General features: G+C 41.1%; 1 protein-coding gene across 50 annotated transcripts in view; it reads right to left on the bottom strand.

Moving 5' to 3' along the window:
• The window catches only part of LOC118360765 (basement membrane-specific heparan sulfate proteoglycan core protein-like), a 208859-nt gene that overhangs the window by 133965 nt on the left and 49705 nt on the right, over positions 1-25189 (bottom strand). For all 50 annotated transcript variants that reach the window (XR_008085356.1, XR_008085383.1, XR_008085392.1 and 47 more), the window contains 2 exons: positions 22617-22749; positions 22139-22204 (listed from right to left, as the gene is read on the bottom strand). Coding sequence is in view for 1 of the 50 variants with exons in the window: in XM_052485072.1 (XP_052341032.1) it covers positions 22139-22204; positions 22617-22749 (199 nt within the window). In the remaining 49 variants the exon portion in view is untranslated. The remainder of the gene's footprint in view (positions 1-22138; positions 22205-22616; positions 22750-25189) is intronic.

The following is a 25189-nucleotide window of genomic DNA, read 5'->3' as shown; positions in this document are numbered from 1 at the left end:
ATACAGGGGAGACACTGACTGAACACTACATTAACATTGGTGAAACACTGAATGAACACTACATTAATATAGGGGAGACACTGACTGAACACTACATTAATACAGGGGAGACACTGAATGAACACTACATGAATATAGGGGAGACACTGAATGAACACTACATTAATACAGGGGAGACACTGACTGAACACTACATTAATACAGGGGAGACACTGAATGAACCCTACATTAATATAGGGGAGACACTGACTGAACACTACATTAATATAGGGGAGACACTGACTGAACACTACATTAATACAGGGGAGACACTGAATGAACACTACATTAATACAGGGGAGACACTGACTGAACACTACATTAATACAGGGGAGACACTGAATGAACACTACATTAATACAGGGGAGACACTGACTGAACACTACATTAATATAGGGGAGACACTGACTGAACACTACATTAATACAGGGGAGACACTGACTGAACACTACATTAATACAGGGAGACACTGACTGAACACTACATTAATATAGGGAGACACTGAAGGAACACTACATTAATATAGGGGAGACAGTGAATGAACACTACATTAATACAGGGGAGACACTGAATGAACACTACATTAATACAGGGAGACACTGACTGAACACACATTAATATAGGGGAGACACTGACTGAACACTACATTAATACAGGGAGACACTGACTGAACACTGCATTAATACAGGGGAGACACTGACTGAACACTACATTAATACAGGGGAGACACTGAATGAACACTACATTAATACAGGGGAGACACTGACTGAACACTACATTAATACAGGGGAGACACTGAATGAACACTACATTAATACAGGGGAGACACTGACTGAACACTACATTAATACAGGGGAGACACTGACTGAACACTACATTAATACAGGGGAGACACTGAATGAACACTACATTAATATAGGGGAGACACTGACTGAACACTACATTAATACAGGGGAGACACTGACTGAACACTACATTAATACAGGGGAGACACTGATTGAGCACTACATTAACATCGGTGAAACACTGAATGAACACTACATTAATACAGGGGAGACACTGAATGAACACTACATTAATACAGGGGAGACACTGAATGAACACTACATTAATACAGGGGAGAACCTGAATGAACACTACATTAATACAGGGGAGACACTGAATGAACACTACATTAATACAGGGGAGACACTGACTGAACACTACATTAATACAGGGGAGACACTGAATGAACACTACATTAATACAGGGGAGACACTGACTGAACACTACATTAATACAGGGGAGACACTGAATGAACACTACATTAATACAGGGGAGACACTGAATGAACACTACATTAATACAGGGGAGACACTGACTGAACACTACATTAATACAGGGGAGACACTGAATGAATACTACATTAATACAGGGAGACACTGAATGAATACTACATTAATACAGGAGAGACACTGACTGAACACTACATTAATACAGGGAGACACTGAATGAACACTACATTAATACAGGGGAGACACTGAATGAATACTACATTAATACAGGAGAGACACTGACTGAACACTACATTAATACAGGGAGACACTGAATGAACACTACATTAATACAGGGAGACACTGAATGAACACTACATTAATACAGGGGAGACACTGAATGAACACTACATTAATACAGGGAGACACTGAATGAATACTACATTAATACAGGAGAGACACTGACTGAACACTACATTAATACAGGGAGACACTGAATGAACACTACATTAATACAGGGGAGACACTGAATGAACACTACATTAATACAGGAGAGACACTGACTGAACACTACATTAATATAGGGGAGACACTGAATGAACACTACATTAATACAGGGGAGACACTGAATGAACACTACATTAATACAGGGGAGACACTGAATGAACACTACATTAATACAGGAGAGACACTGAATGAACACTAGATTAACATCGGTGAAACACTGAATGAACACTACATTAATACAGGGGAGACACTGAATGAACACTACATTAATATAGGGGAGACACTGAATGAACACTACATTAATACAGGGGAGACACTGACTGAACACTACATTAACATTGGTGAAACACTGAATGAACACTACATTAATATAGGGGAGACACTGACTGAACACTACATTAATACAGGGGAGACACTGAATGAACACTACATGAATATAGGGGAGACACTGAATGAACACTACATTAATACAGGGGAGACACTGACTGAACACTACATTAATACAGGGGAGACACTGACTGAACACTACATTAATACAGGGGAGACACTGAATGAACACTACATTAATATAGGGGAGACACTGACTGAACACTACATTAATACAGGGGAGACACTGACTGAACACTACATTAATACAGGGGAGACACTGAATGAACACTACATTAATATAGGGGAGACACTGAATGAACACTACATTAATACAGGGGAGACACTGACTGAACACTACATTAATATAGGGGAGACACTGACTGAACACTACATTAATACAGGGGAGACACTGACTGAACACTACATTAATACAGGGGAGACACTGACTGAACACTACATTAATATAGGGGAGACACTGAAGGAACACTACATTAATATAGGGGAGACAGTGAATGAACACTACATTAATACAGGGGAGACACTGAATGAACACTACATTAATATAGGGGAGACAGTGAATGAACACTACATTAATACAGGGGAGACACTGAATGAACACTACATTAATACAGGGGAGACACTGATGACAGTATCCAGGGAAGGAGGTCAAGAGTTATTTGTAAGATAATTATCTCATTATGTCTCTGGAGCTGAGAGGATATCCCTCAGACAGGACACGCTTCCTTTCCAACACTTCCCTCCACTCTATGCTTTTCACATTGTGGGTGCGTCCCAAATTACATCCTATTGCCTATATAGTGCACAACCTTTGACCAAAGCCATATGGGCCCTGGTTAAAAGTAGTGCACTATATAGGGAATAGGGTGCCATTTGGGACGTAACCTGCGTCTCTGATGGATCCACCCTGTAAAAAGGGGGTTTCAGACTCAGAGAGTCAAATGGGAGTTGGCACTTCCTGTTGTTCCCATTAAGATGGAAAAGCTGGAGAGACCGTCTGATTTCTCACTAAAAACCAGTGCAATATTACACTGGAAAAGACATCATTGATGGGAAACCTTTTTTCTGATGACTCATTCATTCTTCCATTGCTTTGGTTATGGTTCCACTGAGGAGCATGTTCTGAAAAATCACTTGAGCAGGAGTTTGAGGAGTTGAAATTTAAGAAATTCTATGAAGAGATCCTTTCTACCAGGTAATTAAACGTTATATTAATGTAGCCTATTGTGCAAAATACACCAACGCAAAAAAAAAAATATCATTCACATTTGTGACTCGTTTCAGGAAACTAGGCGTGTTTCGCTCGTCACTACTTCACAGGAGAGCCATTTGACCATAAACTCTTTTTTCAATCAAAATGCGTTTTTTTCGTGCAGAAATGCCTTCTGGAACGTGAACTTTCATGTGCCTTAATAACAAATGTCTATGCCATCTGTAAATATGAATAAAATAGTTCAATTACAAGCCTAATCAGTGGAATTAGACTATGATTGCTAAGGAGAAGGAGAAAATTCTGCAGTTTGATTGCAAATATGCAGACCGAGTCGAAAAGAGAACACAGAGCTGTTCTATAAAACACCTGTCTCCAGATTACATCTTCAAATTAAGCGTAGCCATGGCATCTGTGACAGATAGGGAGAAGCATCCATCCATGTGCAGTTGAAGTCGGAAGTTTACATACACTTAGGTTGGAGTCATTAAAACTCATTTTTCAACCACTCCACAAATTTCTTGTTGACAAACTATAGTTTTGGCAAGTCGGTTAGGACAATATCACAATTCCAGTGGGTCAGAAGTTTACATCCACTAAGTTCACTGTGCCTTTAAACAGTTGGAAAATTACAGAAAATTATGTCATGGCGTTAGAAGCTTCTGTTAGGCTAATTGACATCATTTGAGTCAATTGGCGCCTCTTTGCCTGACATCATGGGAAAATCTAAAAAAAATCAGCCAAGACCTCAGGAAAAAAATTGCAATTTCCAAACACCTGATTGTACCACGTTCATCTGTACAAACAATAGTATGCAAGTATAAACACCATGGGACCACGCAGCCGTCACACCACTCAGGAAGGAGACGCGTTCTGTCTCCTAGAGATGGAGATACTTTGGTGTGAAAAGTGCAAATCAATCCCAGAACAACAGCAGACCTTGTGAAGATGCTGGAGGAAACAGGTACAAAAGTATCTATATCCACAGTAAAACAAGTCCTATATCGACATAACCTGAAAGGCTGCTCCAAAACCGCCATAGAAAAGCCAGACTACGGTTTGCAACTGCACATGGGGACAAAGATTGCACTTTTTGGAGAAATGTCCTCTGGTCTGATGAAACAAAAATAATAATGAACATCATTATGTTTGGGGGGAAAAGGGGAGGCTTGCAAGCCGAAGAAAACCATCCCAACCGTGAAGCCCGGGGCTGGCAGCATCATGTTGTGGGGGTGCTTTGCTGCAGGAGGGACTGGTGCACTTCACAAAATAGATTATGTGGATATATTGAAGCAGATATGTGGATATATTGAAGCAACATCTCAAGACATCAGTCAGGAAGTTAAAGTTTCTGGGACTTCCAAATAGACAATGACACCAAGCATACTTCCAAAGTTGTGGCAAAATGGCTTAAGGACAACAAACTCAAGGTATTGGAGTGGCCATCACAAAGCCCTGACCTCAATCCTATAAAAAATTGTGGGCAGAACTGAAAAGGCGTGTGCGAGTAAGGGGACCTACAAACCTGACTCAGTTACACCAGCTCTGTCAGGAGGAATGGGCTAAAATTCACCCAACTTATTGTGGGAAGCTTGCGGAAGGCTACCCAAAACGTTTGACCCAAGTTCCACAATTTAATGGCAATGCTACTAAATACGAATTGAGTGTACCGTAATTTCCGGACTATAAGCCGCTACTTTATTCCCACACTTTGAACATCGCGGTTTATACAATGACGCGGCTAATTTATGGATTTTTCCCGGTTTCACAAGATTCATGCCGCCAAAAAACTGAGCACCGTCACATAATGTGACGTAAATCGAGCGCACTCAAACTTCCCATCATTCTGATTACGGTAGTAATTTTGTCACCCTCATCATGGCAAAGACACGGAGAAATGCATATGATGCAGCTTTCAAGTTGAAGGCGATCGATCTGGCTGTTGGAAAAGGAAATAGAGCTGCTGCATAGGAGCTTGGCCTTAATGAGTCGATTATAAGACTTTGTAAACAGCAGCGTGAGGAACTGACTCAGTGCAAAAAGCCAACAAACCTTTCAGAGGGAAGAAAAGCAGATGGCCCAAAGTATTTGCAGCCACTCGACATCAGTGTAAATCGTGCATTTAAGGTGGCGCTCCTTGTTCAGTGGGAGGCTTGGATGACAAGTGGGGAGAAATCCTTCACTAAAACGGGCCACATGCGAAGAGCAACTTATGGTCAAGTCTGCCAGTGGGTCCTGACAGCGTGGAGCATTGTCAAAAAATCCACTATCATCAACGGGTTTCGAAAGGCTGGACTGCTGCGTGTTGAAGGGGCAGCATGAGCTCAGCGGGGTATTTGCCTCCGGAAAAAAAAAGTGACGAGAGCAAACGTGAAAACGATCCAACATCGGATGAAGCAATTCTGAGGCTATTCAACTCCGACACCGAAGGAGATGACTTCAGTGGTTTCAGTGCACAGGAGGAGGAAGATAGTGACCAATGACTTTACTGGTAGGCTACTGTTTAATTTTTGTTACAAGCCGTGTTTCGTTAAAGCCTATTTATTTTTGTTACAAGCCGTGTTTCGTTAAAGCCTATTTATTTTTGTTACAAGCCGTGTTTCGTTTAAAGGCTGTGTAAAGTTAATTTGTTTCAATGTACCGGTAGGCACCTGCGGCTTATAGACATGTGCGGCTTATTTATGTACAAAATACATATTTTTTAAATAATTCAGTGGGTGCGGTTTATATTCGGGTGCGCTTAATAGTCCAGCAATTACGTTATGTAAACTTCTGACCCACTGGGAATGTGATGAAAGAAATACAAGCTGAAATAAATCCTTCTCTCTACTATTATTCTGACATTTCACATTCTTAAAATAAAGTGGCGATCCTAACTGACCTAAAACAGGACATTTCTACAAGGAATAAATTGCAGGAATTGTGAAAACTGAGTTTAAATGTATTTGGCTAAGGGGTATGTAAACTTCCGACTTCAACTGTAAGATAGTCTAACTAGCTACATTCTCAGAAATTACACATTTCTAATTTGGTCAGAAAGTCATTTTTATTTCAAGTTAAAGTGTATTGTTTGCTAGCTAGCTAACTTTAGCTAGCTGGCTCTCTAGCTAATGTTACATATATGATCTGTGTAGTTATATTATTTGTATCTCAGATCCATTTGCATTGCTAGTTAAAGCCTAATGTTAGAAAGCTAACATTGAACCTGGTTCGTTAGCTACCTGCAGATTCATGCAGGGTAGTAACGTTATGAGTTGGGATTATGATTCATTGTTTAGCTAGCTAGCTAAATGCCTAAACAAAAGACTCTACTACTATGCAAGTAACCATTTCAAAAGAATGTCAGTCGATAGATGACTATCACTCTTGTCTGAGTGTGCCAGAGCACAGAATAACTGACGAATTTACGAACGCTCAACACCCGTTGAATATGGTCGGAGTCAGTAAACATTGGCAAAAAAGCGTAATTAAATTGTTGCCAGCAGCACAGTTGCAGTCACCAACGCTCTGGATAACATAATAACAGCCTGACCAGCTCTGCTAGTAAAATGGTCAGAGTGAGCTGTTCTCTCATTTGTGTCTGGAAGTAGCTCGAAAGCTAGCCAACATTAGCCAGTTAGTGCTTGACTGCTGTTGTTAGGTCAGAGCACTTGGATCATATTTTACTCCTCGGCCAGAGTGTTGAGTGTGCGCTCTGAACGCTCCGGGAGCGAAACGCTCTGAATTTATGAACGGACAACCTGACAACGCTCTGAGTTTACCATCACCCGAAGCACATTCTGAGCACACTCTGGCACTCCAGATTAAGTTTAGAAACCAGCCTTTAGTCTTGAATTCTTTGGTTGTTTAGTACATGGCCTCACATGGGTGTAGACAAAGAAGAGCTCTTCACTAGGTGTACCAAAACATTCAAGGGCCATTTTCTCAAAAGTGAGGTTACAAGTTTATTAACTTTCAAAGCAGAATTACTTTCCCATTGTTCCTCAACTGTAGTGTATGATATATCATTTTCTAGCTCTGAGTCTCTACTTTTATCCAATGTAAAAAACACAATTTCAAATTTTGCTACGAAAGACTGAATTGAAACGGTCGGTCAAATCAAATCAAATCAAAGTGTATTTGTCACATGCGCCAAATACAACAGGTGTAGTAGACCTTACAGTGAAATGCTTACTTGCAGGCTCTAACCAATAGTGCAATAAAGGTATTAGGTGAACAATAGGTAAGTAAAGAAATAAAAAACATCAGTAGAAAGACAGTGAAAAATAACAGTGCGAGGCAATAGAAGTAGAGAGGCTACATACAGACACCGGTTAGTCAGGCTGATTGAGGTAGCATGTACATGTAGATATGGTTAAAGTCAGATTTGTTTCAGTGGATTAATACTCAATACTACCTCTTATAGTGATATCCTAACTACAGGAACTCTTAGAAAGGCTCCAGCCAGAGTCTGTTGCATGTCCCCTGTCATAAACATGAACTGTTGGCAAGGCCTATATAATCAAGTAGGGCTGCTGTATCCAGCTGTGTCCCAGCTGTGCACATAGAAATACACACAGGCCTACGCTGAGACAGTATAATTGAATTGTAGCACATGTCCATCTATTAGACTAGAGAGACTTCTCTGTAAGTATGCATGATGTATGCATCTCTCCTGCTTGGTAAGAAAGTGAATACGATTGAATGTGATGTGCTAAGAACAGAAGTCTCTACATGAAAGATGGCTTCATGGAGCTCTGTTTTACAATGAAAGGCTCCAGAAACATATAACAGTGTCACACACAGAAGGCGGCGGCAGTCCCTTCCATAAAAGGTTAAAGGGTTTGTGGGTAGTCCAGTTCATGGTGACCCAACCTAATTAGTGTTAACGAAGCATTCGCACAACTTCAAAGAGCTCCTGGAAATGTTGTGATCATTGTCACAATCAAATTGCTGCCATGAGAGAAAAAAGAGATGATAGAAGAGAAGTTGTGGCTAAACTTTCCTTTTAAGTCCTAAGCTACTGTTGGCTGTCGATGACTCACTCACTGAAACAAGGTGTTTACTGTACTGCATCTGAGTCTGAAGAAGGAAGGAAAAAAGAAAATATTATTTTATTTTTTCCTTACTAGATCAAAGACGAATAGAATTGTATGTAGCTTTGCTTCCCTTTTTTTTGTCATTTTAGGGAGTAATGTGAATTTGTTTTTTCAAACAAGCGGAACAAAAGTTGTAAACTGTTTAGCCAATCCCTAGAGCAGGATTATTACTATGATAATGGGCACTCCCCTAGAGTAGAGCAGGAAACCATGTCTAACTGTGATACACAATGATATGATAACAAATTCTGCACCGGAGGGAGCAGGGGTATCTAGTCTTTTGTGTTATCGGGTAGCCAAATTGAGTAGCTGGCCAGACCAACACGCATGCAAGATGTGGTTCTCGGTGTCGAGATTAGTGGATATCCTGGTATCCCCCTTTGACATGCCATCTGTAATGTAGGTAAATTAGACAGAGATATTTGTTACCGTCCTCTACTATCAATAAATTGAGAAGAGTATCTGAAACAGTAACAAATATGCCCTCTGTGTAAACTAAATCTCCTGAAGCAGCGTTTCCTAAAGAGGAGAGGGAAAGTCCAGTTCTCCAAGGCAACATGAACTATTATTGATACAACAGACTGTAGCAGCATCAAGGGCCCAGAGCTGGAGTCCATGAGTAAGACTATTCCTACTAACACTGAATAGTGATCCAGGATAATGTCTTGGCACTGACAGTAAACAAATAACCAATCAAGGATAAAGGGAGTTATGTTAACACATAAGTCCCAACACAGACAGTGTCCTTCTACAATACAATTTTACTCTTTTCTTTCCTCTTAGGGATGAATTGAAATGTACATAATGGGTGCCTGGAGGAAAATGGGGGAGGGTCATTTTTTCCCCCAATTTCAGTCAAGAGGGAGGGTTTTGTATTGAGGGTCATGTAATTTGTAATTGATGAAATGTCAGTATTTCTCAGTGTTTTAGAGTTAGTTGCTTATTAAGTTATATATCAATGTGTGCCTGATGCCACTCCTCATCTCTGATTCTATGCCGGGTGCACAATATCTAGTGTGCCTATAAGCTATTTTGGTTGGTCTCAATCAAATGATCCAAAGGCTATAAGCTACAAAGTGCATGCTAGGAGAAGCACAGCACGACATTCTATTTCTAAGATAGCTGCTGGGATGGTGTAAATAAAACTAGGCTGCATTACACACTGCAATGGATATTCCAGCCCTGAGCCCTGGCTGCTCTGCTCAGCTCTTTCTGATCACAAACGTTTCTGTGTGCTGCCTAACCAATGGCTGTGCTGTGTAGTCCTACGGCGGCAGTTCAGGAGTCAAAGGCTTCTTCTGAAAATATTTAGTTGATTAGGCCTATTCCAAAAAAGGCAACATCTTGTGAGCTGACGAGCCTAAAGCCTCTGTTCTGTTCAGTTTGAGAAAAAGAGCTCAAAGATGAGAAGGAGGACCGGAGGTCAACTTTGATAGCTTGCTACTACTATGATTTATTTTATTAAAAACCATATGTTTCTTGCCCATGATGTAGGCCTATTTGTCAGTTAATAAACTCACAATAAGCCAGATTCGAGAAAAGTACATTGTGGTGCTGAAACTTGAAGTAGTAGCCGTGGCACAATCCATCGTAAATGGACTGTTGAGCTGAAAGTAAGCAAATTCAAGTAGGCTTCATTCATTTCAACGTCTTCATTTAAATTAGAGAGCTTTGTGTTAGATGGCTTAGAGCCTATTTCTTCCTCTTTAACAGATTAAACTAGGGTATAGGTTGCTATATCAATAGATTTGTAGGTCAATTCCTCCACCCACCATGCACTCTTGGAATAGCTTACCTCTGTGTCAGTGAAGGGCTGTTAAGTTAAAACCAGGACTCAAATTGAGGGAGTAGGAGACGGTATGCCATAGGCCTACCTTTATTAAAGACAATGGCAAAAAGCACAGACCTACCCATTGTTAGCTTAAGATTTGGAAGAAAATAAAACATATCTGATTATATGAAGTGATCTATAACAGAGCTTTGGTCTGTGAAGCTTTATGCTAGAAACAAGTTGTAAAATACCAGGGAGAGACGTGACTGATGCATATGGGGACATCATTGTTAGTTTCTTTGACATCCAGAGGCTGAGCTACAACCTTCTATAGCCGAGGAGACAAAAAATAGACTGCTTGGGAAGTAATCTAAATCTGTCACTATCAATTGATACAGTTATTCACTTTCTGTACAATAGAAAATATACAGAAAGGTAGGCCTAACTTTTGAAAGCACCATGCTCAGATTCCTAATGATGTCTCAGATGTAATTATTTGCAAACAGGGACAGTTTCATTGCAAACAAGACACACTGATTTGGCATTGGAGAAATATGATAGGATGAACACACAGGCCTATCTCTTTGCCCATTCTTAGCCTGTAATTTCGGTAAATTGTGTTGTAAAATGACGAAGAATTGCATGACATTTTTATAAAGGCAATTTTTCCTCAGACCTGCAAATACAATTATAGATTCATGCAATGCTTTTACTATAAAAGAGTGTCTACGGTGATCTGTGAACCCACAACCTTCTGGTCTGTAGCCCTGTGCCCTATCAAAATTCCTGCGTTGCGATGTAATGCTTACAGGACGACAGTTTCTAAAACTGCATATCTAAGGCTCTGGTCTGTTCAACAAGTGAGGATAAACGGTAGACATATTTATTCTCTGCTATCCACTTGATGTTTGAATTATTATTTTGGGTATAGGGGAGGGTCACTTCTTTTTCAACTGTTCTGGGAAGGTTTAGGTAAAATATATTTTGCTGAAGGGAGGGCCATCCATTGTCATTTCAGAGAGGTCCGGTTTTCTCCATGTAATCCTTATTAAAAATAATGTTTACTCCCTTATCTTTCTTGTTCTACCAAGTTGTTCTCTAGAGTAGTCATGCCATCTCATCCCCATCTCATCCCCTCATGTTCTGCTCAGTGTTCTGACCCCCTGTATACGTCAGTGACGCTCACGCTGGTGAGTGCGGCCAGTGATCACCTCCAAGGCCAGAGCAGAACAACAACAAAGAGCCCACCAAAATAACTGCAGCTGTCGCCGCTTGTCTGTCTGTCCCATGCCGGTGTGACTATCTGAGAGCCCAGGAAGTCTGACAAACAACACCACTGACTGACACACACGTCACACCAACTGTCTGTCCAGTCCATGGCCCACCACCACCCCATGAAAATGGCCACAGTCCTGGGTGGTCTGTCTGGTGGACTGACCATTGGCCTTCAACTCCCACTCATGCCCAGACTGCACTGTCAGATAGGCTCTATTACACTGATCTGTGATCCTCTTATGTTTCAACATCTGCTCTCCACAAATGACTGATGGTAATGGTAATGGTAAAGGCACTGAATAAAAATAATTATGCAACTAAAACAGCATACTGTAAATTTGGTAAGTAGTTGGGATATGGTTAGACCTACATTGTTTTAAAAAAAAACATTTTATACAGGTCAGACTAATAAAATCTATTTTGCAGGATAGACATTCTAACATTGAAACACTACTCCTGAAGTCCTCTAGGAGCTCAGTATGATCAAGGACAGAGTGGAAGAGGAGAGGAGAGGGGAGGAGAGGAGAGGAGAGGAGAGGAGAGGAGAGGAGAGGAGAGGAGAGGAGAGGAGAGGAGAGGAGATTGTGAGAATCTTCCGATCTAAGACACATGACTACAAAGTTCAAACAAAATACACCACATCTCTCCTCCTACACAATGCAACCTTATCTGCAATGTTTATGTGCCTTTGACCTATCTCAAACTGTGCTGGAAAAGTCTTAACATATTAATTGAAAGGGATTGACTATGTAAGTTTGAAGTGTTTTAAAATAACTTCAATTAGTGTAGATGGCAATTCAAACATCACAACAAACAAAGTGTCCAATAGTCCAACAGTACTAGGTGCTCTGTGAACCAGTGGAACACCGCGAGAAGAAGATGGAAGATGTCTCCCATAAAACTGCATTGAGATACGCTGCAGAGGTCAAGAGCAGAGGTTGGGAGGGACCATGCTGAACAGAAGTGTTTAAGTAGACCAAGTAGAGCAATTTCTCAAGCAAGAATGTTGCTTGGACTGTCTGGGAGTGGTTTGAGTGGTGAACATTTACTGTTATTGGCAGAGAGGTTTAGGTTTAGAACTCTCTTTCTTATTGGTCTATTACCTATTTTAGTGCATGGTGACATCACCATGAAATGCCAAAACTCCCTCCCACCAAACAGTTCTTACACTAAAAGGGCATTATCATCATTTTCACCATTTCACAGTATTATTCCAACTTCAAAGCGTGGAAATATACACTGAGTGTGCAAAACATTATAAACACCTGATCTTTCCATGACATAGACTGACGAGGTGAATCCAGATGAAAACTATGATCCTTTATTGATGTCACTTGTTAAATCAACTTCAATCAGTGTAGATGAAGGGGGGAGACAGGTTAAAGAAGGATTTTTAAGCCTTGAGACAATTGAGACATGGATTTTGTAGGTGTGCCATTCAGAGGGTAAATGGGCAAGACAAAGTATTTAAGTGCCTTTGAACAGGGTATGGTAGTAGGTGCCAGGCACACCGGTTTGAGTGTGTCAAGAACTGAAACGCTGCTGGGTTTTTCATGCTCAACAGTTTCTCTTGTGTATCAAGAATGGCCCACCACCCAAAGGACATCCAGCCAACTTGAAAACTGTTGGAAAAATTGGAGTCAACATGGGCCAGCATCCCTGTGGAAGGCTTTCGTCACCTTATAGAGTCCATGCCCCGACGAATTGAGTCTGTTTAGAGGGCAGAAGGGGGTGCAACTCAATATTAGGAAGGTGTTTTTTTTGTACAGTCAATGTAAATAAAAGGCACCCTATTTTTTTCTGTCAGAGCTTCAAATGATAGTTCAGCAGGTTCAAATGTTAGGTCCTTGAGAGACTAGGAAAGGGAAAAGGTTCAACATAGCAAACACAACAGGATGCGCATCATAAAGGGTGCAGAAATGGCACCTCTACTTCCATCACACCACAATATGTAAGGTGGAGTGAAGGAGAGGCGAGGGCCTGTATGCCACCAGTACAACCCGCTGGACAGGGAAGGGAGACTCAACAGCAACGTGTCTGTCCAAACCAATCCAACTCAGAAAAACAGTACTGTTCCTTCTCAACTAATGTCATGTTAAGATCTAAAAATGGAACGGTGAGCACAGTTCCACCACTGTGCACTACTTTCTCTTGTACATTAAGGACCCGTGGAAGAGTTTCAAGGAAGTGTTGCAAGGGAGAGGAGAAGTGAAGAATGTAGCTATTTAAGTACACTGCAGCCCTGGCATTCATTGCTGTCAGCCAAGGCATATTCCTACTATTAAGACAGGCCCATTCTCTGAATCAGACATTATGTCAGAGTAATGGATAGAGTATTTAGTCATGGATATTTACTAGCAACTAGCAACAAGTCCAAAATGTAACACTGACTGAACTTGAAAGAGAAAGTAAAAATAGACACTGAGTGCCTGGATACCAGTAGAAAAAAGACTACACTGTAGCCATGTCAAGTAAGACTGGATAGTAATTAACTGATGGAAACCCAAGAAATCCCATATATTCTGAAGAATCTGTGGATAAACAAATACTATTCAGACTTGTTCAACTTTGTTCTTTACTTGAATAGCCCTGTGTGTAGTATGTTTATCCGCCAAATCTGCTTTGACCCTGAGGTCACTCATCCAAGCTTCCCAGCAGGATTTAGTCGAGAACTACAAAACATCAAACCCACCCTATGAGGGGTGTTCACATCTAAGATCATCAATGGGTCAACAAACCACTTAAATGCTCCCATTCTACTGATGGAGGCTTAAAGGTTAACTTCAAATCTACTACTGTGAGTGTGATCTGCTAATGCTGAGAACTACCAAGTTCACACGACCTCGTATGGCCTCATTCGTTTACATGTGAGTTAACTCCTGATGCAGTCATCCTTATACTGTGTCCTTAATTGGGGGAATTCCTGGCTTGTGTGTCCAACCTGTAATTCACCTGTTTAGTCATGGCTAACTGTGGATGTCCAACCAACCATGATTCAGTGCTCCCTGTACAGTAGATATCCAGCAAGCTAGGTTTCAGTGCTGAGCTCTTTCCTGTAGCAGAGAGCACATGCTATGCCCCTGACTGCCCCAGATCTGATGTCAGCCCTGTAATGCTGCTACAAAAACAATTATTCCATCATGATGTAATGAGCTCCACTAGCTGGCTGGTGGCTGCCAGTCAACACCGTCTGGCACCAAGGACAAACTATGAACCAGCCACCATTACAAAACAGTGTGGAGGGGACTTAGTCTTTGGGCTAGAAAACGTCATCATGATTCTCGGTTCAAGTTCATCTGGTGTTATTTTTACCCGTACTCGACTCCTGCCGTTCTAGGTTTCTTGAACGAGAACACTGTGTTGAGGACTAATACCACGAGACGACACTAGCTATACTCCTAAAGGGCTAAGGACACTATTGCCTTAAGTCAACTCACTACTGTTATTGCCTGTTTCCAGTGAGGTTAATAAGATGGGAAGGTGAATTAAAGTTTGAAGTCATTAGTGGCACCATACAAAATTGCATGAATCAGGCAATAACCTGCACATAACCATACCAGGCTGACTAGCACAGCTATAAACAGCAGATATGGTTCCCTGAGGGAATCTAAGGGGAATACCGCTAGATCATCTGATAGTATAAACTAGAAAACAAAAAAGGGATTGATGTCCTCGATGCATGGCGGGTGACAGTCTTAATGCTTAGGTCAAGTAGAATAGAGAAAGTCCCACACTTTGCTAACAAGAACTCCTGTTGTCCAGACTGTCATCCAACCCTTGGCTAAACACAGCACTATAGGTGGGAAAATACAGCTAAGAGGTGGTGCTCATTGTGTTCAAGTCACACCACTCACTCCAAATTCAGCCAGACATTTTGTAAACTCATCTCTCACTGGTTCTGTTAAATTTAGCTGAGTATATTCAATGGTGCCTATACTGTGCATATCTGCCCTCAGAAGGAAAGCTCCTATTGGCATAGATCTACAAATCTCAAAGAGGACAGCACCAGAATCATGGGAAGGAGATGGAGGATTGCAAAACAAATATGTTTGTGTTGTCTGCTTCAGCTTTTTGTTTGTCTTCCTCTTTCATGTGTGGTATTGTGTTTTCACCTTCTGTCATTGGATCAAAGGAAGAAATGGGAATGTTTACATCTCGTGCATCTCTGCCTCCCTGTTGTGAACAGACACTCAGCACTGTGAAATAAGATGGTGCAGCCGGATGTGGAGGAGACACTATTCAGAGACAGACAGACAGTTTCTCCTGGAAGCATCCATCTACTAGACACTGAAATAATGCCTGTCTGAGGGAGAGAAGGTCCTGGTTGGGTTTAGTTAGTTAGTTTATTAGGATCTATTTTAGCCAACCACATGGCTTATTTTCCGAGACAGGGCCGTGCACAGACCTTTAGGGGGACATGTGCTAGCCCCCCAAAAAAAGAGGGGAAAGTAGCACAATCTGATGGGTAAAGTATTTTGCTAAACTATTTTGAACTGGAATAAATGCTGCACTTATTAAGAATGACAACACAATTCCAGTCAAAACAGAAGATTGTAAGAAATACTGTAGGCTACTATATGCAGCCCAACTCCATTTTCCAACTCCATTTGTTGCCACTATCATGTATCCCAGCGGTTTGCAGAGTTTTTGACCAGCAACCCCCAAAATGGAGTGGAACAAAACTTGCGACCCCCCCTATCCGCACGCACATGCACACACGCAAACATGCTGGCTCGATTGCTGCGCAAATATACAGCCATAAATGAAAATATGCACTTTAAAAACGCAAGATAGACCGCGCCATCACTTTGGAGGGCAGCCTGCTTGCAGAGTGCTCGTTGCCAGCCTTGTAGTCCTGTTCTTCCTTACAAATATTGTAATACGTTTGCCAGAATATGTTACATCTTCATCCTATAATATTGAAGGCAGTGCGATGTTTCAGCCGCCTATCTTTAGACATATAGTCAGTAGCCAACAACACTAGGCCTATCCGAAATATGAAAAGGATCAATCAAATTGCCAGGTAGCCTATTGTTCTGACTAAGATGAGTCAGTAGTAGATTGTTCTGACTAAGATGAGTCAGTAGTAGATTGTTCTGACTAAGATGAGTCAGTAGTAGATTGCTCTGGCTAATATGAGTCAGTAGTAGATTGTTCTGGCTAATATGAGTCAGTAGTAGATTGTTCTGACTAAGATGAGTCAGTAGTAGATTGTTCTGACTAAGATGAGTCAGTAGTAGATTGCTCTGGCTAATATGAGTCAGTAGTAGATTGTTCTGTCTAAGATGAGTCAGTAGTAGATTGTTCTGTCTAAGATGAGTCAGTAGTAGATTGTTCTGGCTAATATGAGTCAGTAGTAGATTGTTCTGGCTAATATGAGTCAGTCGTAGATTGTTCTGGCTAAGATGAGTCAGTAGTAGATTGTTCTGGCTAATATGAGTCAGTAGTAGATTGTTCTGGCTAATATGAGTCAGTAGTAGATTGTTCTGACTAAGATGAGTCAGTAGTAGATTGTTCTGTCTAAGATGAGTCAGTAGTAGATTGTTCTGTCTAAGATGAGTCAGTAGTAGATTGTTCTGGCTAATATGAGTCAGTAGTAGATTGTTCTGGCTAATATGAGTCAGTCTAGATTGTTCTGGCTAAGATGAGTCAGTAGTAGATTGTTCTGGCTAATATGAGTCAGTAGTAGATTGTTCTGGCTAATATGAGTCAGTAGTAGATTGTTCTGACTAAGATGAGTCAGTAGTAGATTGTTCTGGCTAAGATGAGTCAGTAGTAGATTGTTCTAACTAAGATGAGTCAGTAGTAGATTGTTCTGGCTAATATGAGTCAGTAGTAGATTGTTCTGACTAAGATGAGTCAGTAGTAGATTGTTCTGGCTAAGATGAGTCAGTAGTAGATTGTTCTGACTAAGATGAGTCAGTAGTAGATTGTTCTGACTAAGATGAGTCAGTAGTAGATTGCTCTGGCTAATATGAGTCAGTAGTAGATTGTTCTGTCTAAGATGAGTCAGTAGTAGATTGTTCTGTCTAAGATGAGTCAGTAGTAGATTGTTCTGGCTAATATGAGTCAGTAGTAGATTGTTCTGGCTAATATGAGTCAGTCGTAGATTGTTCTGGCTAAGATGAGTCAGTAGTAGATTGTTCTGGCTAATATGAGTCAGTAGTAGATTGTTCTGGCTAATATGAGTCAGTAGTAGATTGTTCTGACTAAGATGAGTCAGTAGTAGATTGTTCTGTCTAAGATGAGTCAGTAGTAGATTGTTCTGTCTAAGATGAGTCAGTAGTAGATTGTTCTGGCTAATATGAGTCAGTAGTAGATTGTTCTGGCTAATATGAGTCAGTCGTAGATTGTTCTGGCTAAGATGAGTCAGTAGTAGATTGTTCTGGCTAATATGAGTCAGTAGTAGATTGTTCTGGCTAATATGAGTCAGTAGTAGATTGTTCTGACTAAGATGAGTCAGTAGTAGATTGTTCTGGCTAAGATGAGTCAGTAGTAGATTGTTCTGACTAAGATGAGTCAGTAGTAGATTGTTCTGGCTAATATGAGTCAGTAGTAGATTGTTCTGACTAAGATGAGTCAGTAGTAGATTGTTCTGGCTAAGATGAGTCAGTAGTAGATTGTTCTGACTAAGATGAGTCAGTAGTAGATTGTTCTGGCTAAGATGAGTCAGTAGTAGATTGTTCTGGCTAAGATGAGTCAGTAGTAGATTGTTCTGACTAAGATGAGTCAGTAGTAGATTGTTCTGGCTAATATGAGTCAGTAGTAGATTGTTCTGACTAAGATGAGTCAGTAGTAGATTGTTCTGACTAAGATGAGTCAGTAGTAGATTGTTCTGGCTAAGATGAGTCAGTAGTAGATTGTTCTGGCTAAGTCCGTAGTAGATTGTTCTGGCTAAGTCCGTAGTAGATTGTTCTGGCTATGTCAGTAGTAGATTGTTCTGGCTAAGTCAGTAGTAGATTGTTCTGGCTAAATCCGTAGTAGATTATTCTGGCTAAGTCCGTAGTAGATTGTTCTGGCTAAGTCAGTAGTAGATTGTTCTGGCTAAGTCCGTAGTAGATTGTTCTGGCTAACATGAGTCAGTAGTAGATTGTTCTGTCTAAGATGAGTCAGTAGTAGATTGTTCTGACTAAGATGAGTCAGTAGTAGATTGTTCTGCCTAAGATGAGTCAGTAGTAGATTGTTCTGGCTAAGATGAGTCAGTAGTTGATTGTTCTGGCTAAGATAAGTCAGTAGTAGATTGTTCTGGCTAAGATGAGTCAGTAGTTGATTGTTCTGTCTAAGATGAGTCAGTAGTAGATAGTTCTGTCGAAGATGAGTCCATAGTAGATTGTTCTGGCTAAGTCCGTAGTAGATTGTTCTGGCTAAGTCCGTAGTAGATTGTTCTGGCTATGTCAGTAGTAGATTGTTCTGGCTAAGTCAGTAGTAGATTGTTCTGGCTAAGTCAGTAGTAGATTGTTCTGGCTAAATCCGTAGTAGATTATTCTGGCTAAGTCCGTAGTAGATTGTTCTGGCTAAGTCAGTAGTAGATTGTTCTGGCTAAGTCCGTAGTAGATTGTTCTGGCTAAGTCAGTAGTAGATTGTTCTGGCTAAGTCAGTAGTAGATTGTTCTGGCTAAGTCAGTAGTAGATTGTTCTGGCTAAGTCAGTAGTAGATTGTTCTGGCTAAGTCAGTAGTAGATTGTTCTGGCTAAGTCAGTAGTAGATTGTTCTGGCTAAGTCCGTAGTAGATTGTTCTGGCTAAGTCAGTAGTAGATTGTTCTGGCTAAATCCGTAGTAGATTGTTCTGGCTAAGTCAGTAGTAGATTGTTCTGGCTAAGTCAGTAGTAGATTGTTCTGGCTAAGTCCGTAGTAGATTGTTCTGGCTAAGTCAGTAGTAGATTGTTCTGGCTAAATCCGTAGTAGATTGTTCTGGCTAATATGAGTCAGTAGTAGATTGTTCTGACTAAGATGAGTCAGTAGTAGATTGTTCTGGCTAAGATGAGTCAGTAGTAGATTGTTCTGACTAAGATGAGTCAGTAGTAGATTGTTCTGACTAAGATGAGTCAGTAGTAGATTGCTCTGGCTAATATGAGTCAGTAGTAGATTGTTCTGTCTAAGATGAGTCAGTAGTAGATTGTTCTGTCTAAGATGAGTCAGTAGTAGATTGTTCTGGCTAATATGAGTCAGTAGTAGATTGTTCTGGCTAATATGAGTCAGTCGTAGATTGTTCTGGCTAAGATGAGTCAGTAGTAGATTGTTCTGGCTAATATGAGTCAGTAGTAGATTGTTCTGGCTAATATGAGTCAGTAGTAGATTGTTCTGACTAAGATGAGTCAGTAGTAGATTGTTCTGTCTAAGATGAGTCAGTAGTAGATTGTTCTGTCTAAGATGAGTCAGTAGTAGATTGTTCTGGCTAATATGAGTCAGTAGTAGATTGTTCTGGCTAATATGAGTCAGTCGTAGATTGTTCTGGCTAAGATGAGTCAGTAGTAGATTGTTCTGGCTAATATGAGTCAGTAGTAGATTGTTCTGGCTAATATGAGTCAGTAGTAGATTGTTCTGACTAAGATGAGTCAGTAGTAGATTGTTCTGGCTAAGATGAGTCAGTAGTAGATTGTTCTGACTAAGATGAGTCAGTAGTAGATTGTTCTGGCTAATATGAGTCAGTAGTAGATTGTTCTGACTAAGATGAGTCAGTAGTAGATTGTTCTGGCTAAGATGAGTCAGTAGTAGATTGTTCTGACTAAGATGAGTCAGTAGTAGATTGTTCTGGCTAAGATGAGTCAGTAGTAGATTGTTCTGGCTAAGATGAGTCAGTAGTAGATTGTTCTGACTAAGATGAGTCAGTAGTAGATTGTTCTGGCTAATATGAGTCAGTAGTAGATTGTTCTGACTAAGATGAGTCAGTAGTAGATTGTTCTGACTAAGATGAGTCAGTAGTAGATTGTTCTGGCTAAGATGAGTCAGTAGTAGATTGTTCTGGCTAAGTCCGTAGTAGATTGTTCTGGCTAAGTCCGTAGTAGATTGTTCTGGCTATGTCAGTAGTAGATTGTTCTGGCTAAGTCAGTAGTAGATTGTTCTGGCTAAATCCGTAGTAGATTATTCTGGCTAAGTCCGTAGTAGATTGTTCTGGCTAAGTCAGTAGTAGATTGTTCTGGCTAAGTCCGTAGTAGATTGTTCTGGCTAACATGAGTCAGTAGTAGATTGTTCTGTCTAAGATGAGTCAGTAGTAGATTGTTCTGACTAAGATGAGTCAGTAGTAGATTGTTCTGCCTAAGATGAGTCAGTAGTAGATTGTTCTGGCTAAGATGAGTCAGTAGTTGATTGTTCTGGCTAAGATAAGTCAGTAGTAGATTGTTCTGGCTAAGATGAGTCAGTAGTTGATTGTTCTGTCTAAGATGAGTCAGTAGTAGATAGTTCTGTCGAAGATGAGTCCATAGTAGATTGTTCTGGCTAAGTCCGTAGTAGATTGTTCTGGCTAAGTCCGTAGTAGATTGTTCTGGCTATGTCAGTAGTAGATTGTTCTGGCTAAGTCAGTAGTAGATTGTTCTGGCTAAGTCAGTAGTAGATTGTTCTGGCTAAATCCGTAGTAGATTATTCTGGCTAAGTCCGTAGTAGATTGTTCTGGCTAAGTCAGTAGTAGATTGTTCTGGCTAAGTCCGTAGTAGATTGTTCTGGCTAAGTCAGTAGTAGATTGTTCTGGCTAAGTCAGTAGTAGATTATTCTGGCTAAGTCAGTAATAGATTGTTCTGGCTAAGTCAGTAGTAGATTGTTCTGGCTATGTCAGTAGTAGATTGTTCTGGCTAAGTCAGTAGTAGATTGTTCTGGCTAAGTCCGTAGTAGATTGTTCTGGCTAAGTCAGTAGTAGATTGTTCTGGCTAAATCCGTAGTAGATTGTTCTGGCTAAGTCAGTAGTAGATTGTTCTGGCTAAGTCAGTAGTAGATTGTTCTGGCTAAGTCCGTAGTAGATTGTTCTGGCTAAGTCAGTAGTAGATTGTTCTGGCTAAGTCCGTAGTAGATTGTTCTGGCTAAGTCAGTAGTAGATTGTTCTGGCTAAGTCAGTAGTAGATTGTTCTGGCTAAGTCCGTAGTAGATTGTTCTGGCTAAGTCAGTAGTAGTTTGTTCTGGCTAAGTCAGTAGTAGATTGTTCTGGCTAAGTCAGTAGTAGATTGTTCTGGATAAGTCAGTAGTAGATTGTTCTGGATAAGTCAGTAGTAGATTGTTCTGGCTAAGTCCGTAGTAGATTATTCTGGCTAAATCCGTAATAGATTGTTCTGGCTAAGTCAGTAGTAGATTGTTTATTTTATATGGGTGATAAACGTAGGCCTACTCGGTTTTTCCCAATCTGGAGGTAATGAAACAATTTCTTTCTGGTCACTAATATGAATAGGTACGCCCACTGTTGCGCGACAATGCTGATGACCGGTCATTGGTCAACAATCAAGATGCGCAACGTTTTGATTCTGAAGCATAGAGTAGAATTTAATGACGATTTGCGGGCAATGGGTTCAGAACGACAACGACAAATACTTTATTAAAAAGGGCACTCAGGAGACTGGAAGGGTAAAGCCCTATCTGTGCACGTGCCTGTTCCTAGAGTTGCAGGGGCTGTTGTGCTAAGGGCTGAGGGTTCTTACTTGTGCTGATCTCAGTCACCACTGAGGGTTCTGGTGTGCTTCCATCCTCCTCTCCACTGGGCAGATCTACCGAGAAGATGAAAGAGGTGTGATCAGTTCAGCATGCTAGTACAGTTCAAGGCCCAGGCAGGACTAGGGAGGACCAGAGAGGACTAGGGAGGACCAGGGAGGACTAACCATTCATTTACTCAACAGGTGGAACATATACTGTACATCTGAAGTGCAGCAGGGTGGAGAATGAACCCTGTGCACCTAGTGGATTATGGAGGAGAAAATAGTTCCAGTAAACAGTTAGATTAACTATGGATGTGACCACTGATGGGACCACTGCTTTTCTGTAACGACTATTCAGGGGCAGTGTGACATTCTTTACAGTATAGTATTGTAAACATGACCTTTACATGTATATCCTAAATTAAGTTTCCATATGAAAGGAAAGCTGGTTTTACGATCCAGTTTTGTTGACCCCAGACCCTACCTCCTGATGCTTCGTCCGCAGTGAAGTCCTCGTCATCGTCTAAGAACCGCTGAGACCTTTGGACGACAGTCCTCTCGGAGTCCAGGTCCTCAGGCAGCGGGACCTCTCCCCACACCTTGGAGCTCTGAGCCACCTGCAGACAGCAGACACACACAACACCACAGTGAGATTTATAGGGGTTGAAGTCTAACGTCTCCAGATGGAACCCTATTTTTCAGCCCCACACTACCATCTCAGTTTTGTTGTCCTTCCAGTCCCAGTCCCCTATAGGGTTCTGGTCAAAAGCGCAGTATATAGGGAATAGAGTACCAGTTGGGAAGTAGCCCAGGTCAGTTAGGTTACACCCAGCAGTCCTAGACGGTAGTGTGAGGCTGTCAAGCTGTGAGCTTCACACAGGAAATAGGTGCATTGTGGTATGTTTGCATTAACGTTCGTCATCTATGTGAACTGTCGGAGACCAGTAGATAGTAGAGTAGATATGCAAGTGGTTGTGAATGAGGACATTCCATTCACAAAACTAATGCAACAAGGATGGAGGCAACTGCCAGTCTTCAACTAACCAGATTCTTACGGGTGCTGTTTGCATAAAATTGATCGTTTCTAGTTACTTTTTAAAGGTATTTTCTATTTTATGAATTTCTGTAAATGTGTATTGCATTTTGCATTGATTTCACAATGGTTGATCAAGAGTCACTAATATCATGGAGCTTCAGCTTGGTGCAGGTGCATGATTGAACACAGAAATTGAACACCAGTGAGCGAGTTGAGGTTGACATCAGAATGTTTTGATGACACAAATCTGTTAAAGTATGCTTTAAGCTCCATCCCCCAGGCAGGCAGGCAGGCAGGCAGGCAGGCGGCCTGGTCCAGAGCAGCATACCACAATCAGAGCATTATGATGGACCCTCAGCAGAGGATCAGGAAGCAAGCACTTTATCATGGAAAGATTGTTAAAACATTTTCACAGTGTAGCAGTCACTGAAAGGTCCCATCTCAAAACCAGAGGGTGATCCCTTCATTTCGTCAAGGTGTGAAGAGATTGTTAAATGCATTTGGAGAAGAGGGAAAAAGGTATGGGATGGTGTACATTTTCATACCTGCATTTGATAACAGTTCAATAGGGGAAGGAGTCTATATTCTCAAAGGGATCTAATCTCTGTGGAAGGTCATTACTGACATTGAGCACTAAGGCAGCAAATCTGATATCTGATCATCTTGATAATGCTTTGATGATACCACCCAAGTTATCCAGCCTACTCTCTCAACTTCAAAACTTCTGGCACAAAAACAGAGCCTTAACCTCTCTCTTCCTGGGTCCACATCATCCCCACCGGACCCTGTTGTTGTCCAAACCTGAGCTATATGTTTGCATACTTCCCAGGCAGCATGCCACCCTTGGCATTTCCAGTTGGCATGGCACGCCAGTTCCCATTTCCACCCGCACCCATCATGGCATAGTTTCCCATTTAAATGTCTCCGACTAATAAATAACTTGATCTCTCCCTCAAATCCTATCTGAACACCCTACAACAACAATCCCTTTTTTAAAAGGAAACCGCTGACTGGACTATTTCTTTTCACTGGAGCCAACCAGCCAACCGTTGGTGTGATCATCTGCTTCCCAGTCCCACTCCCTTGGGATAGATGGGGTCTGATGGGGTTCTCTCTCTTGCTCTTGCTCTCTCGCTATGTCGTTCTTTCTCTCTCTCTTTCTTTCCCTCTCTCTCTCTCTCTCCCTATATCTCTCACTCTCTCTCACTCATTCTCTCTCTCGTGCATTCTCCCTCCCTCTCTCTCTGGACGAGAGATACTGGCAAAAAATATCCTCATAGACTAGACCACATTCATTGCTTATCAGTCAGTGCTTCATCACTTGATAAGTTAATCAATAAACAAAGTAGCGTCAGTTATCACACTTTTAGAAACTTTTTTTTTTCCAACACTGCACCTTTAACACAGAAGCTAGTGTAACCTTTAGGTCCCTCTAGAAGTTGGGACATGTCCACTGTATTTCGGTTCATCGTTTTTTCTGGATCAAAAAGCGGCTTAGGTGGTGGCCGTGGCAGGGGCCATGGCAATGGTCGTTTATGTTTACACTGAAAGCGTTTTTTTTTCATGATTCCTATTTTTTACGGTTTGGACTTAGGCAACCACAAAAAATGCCAAGGATTTCAATGGCAGAAAAATCCCTGTTATCATTGCCTCCAGATAAAGGTCCTGCTCCCTGCTCAATTTCACTTGATATGCATCCGTGTAAGTCTTCTGTTTAGGGACGGGCAACTGGCCCCCCTTTTTTAGGATCAATTTCCAAAACATAAAAGCAAAAATTGTTTGGGAACACAGTCAGAGTCTCAACTTAATATTGAGAGTTGGAGTTGTAGAATACACAAGGTGCAATTTCGAAATTTGGTTGTGCATCAATTGTCCCTCAATTAGCCCATGTCGCAATTTTTCTTTAGATTGGTAAGTTAGTCTAGCCAACTATCTAAACATCTAGTAATCATTGTCGAATTACCAACTGGGGTAATTCACAACATCTAGAAACTTTCACTCAGATATCATATTAAAAACTG

This window comes from Oncorhynchus keta, chromosome 28 (assembly GCF_023373465.1).
Source record: "Oncorhynchus keta strain PuntledgeMale-10-30-2019 chromosome 28, Oket_V2, whole genome shotgun sequence".
Taxonomy (NCBI): Eukaryota; Metazoa; Chordata; class Actinopteri; order Salmoniformes; family Salmonidae; genus Oncorhynchus; species Oncorhynchus keta.
Note: the sequence above shows the minus strand (reverse complement) of the source record. Positions and strands in the feature narration are given on the sequence as shown.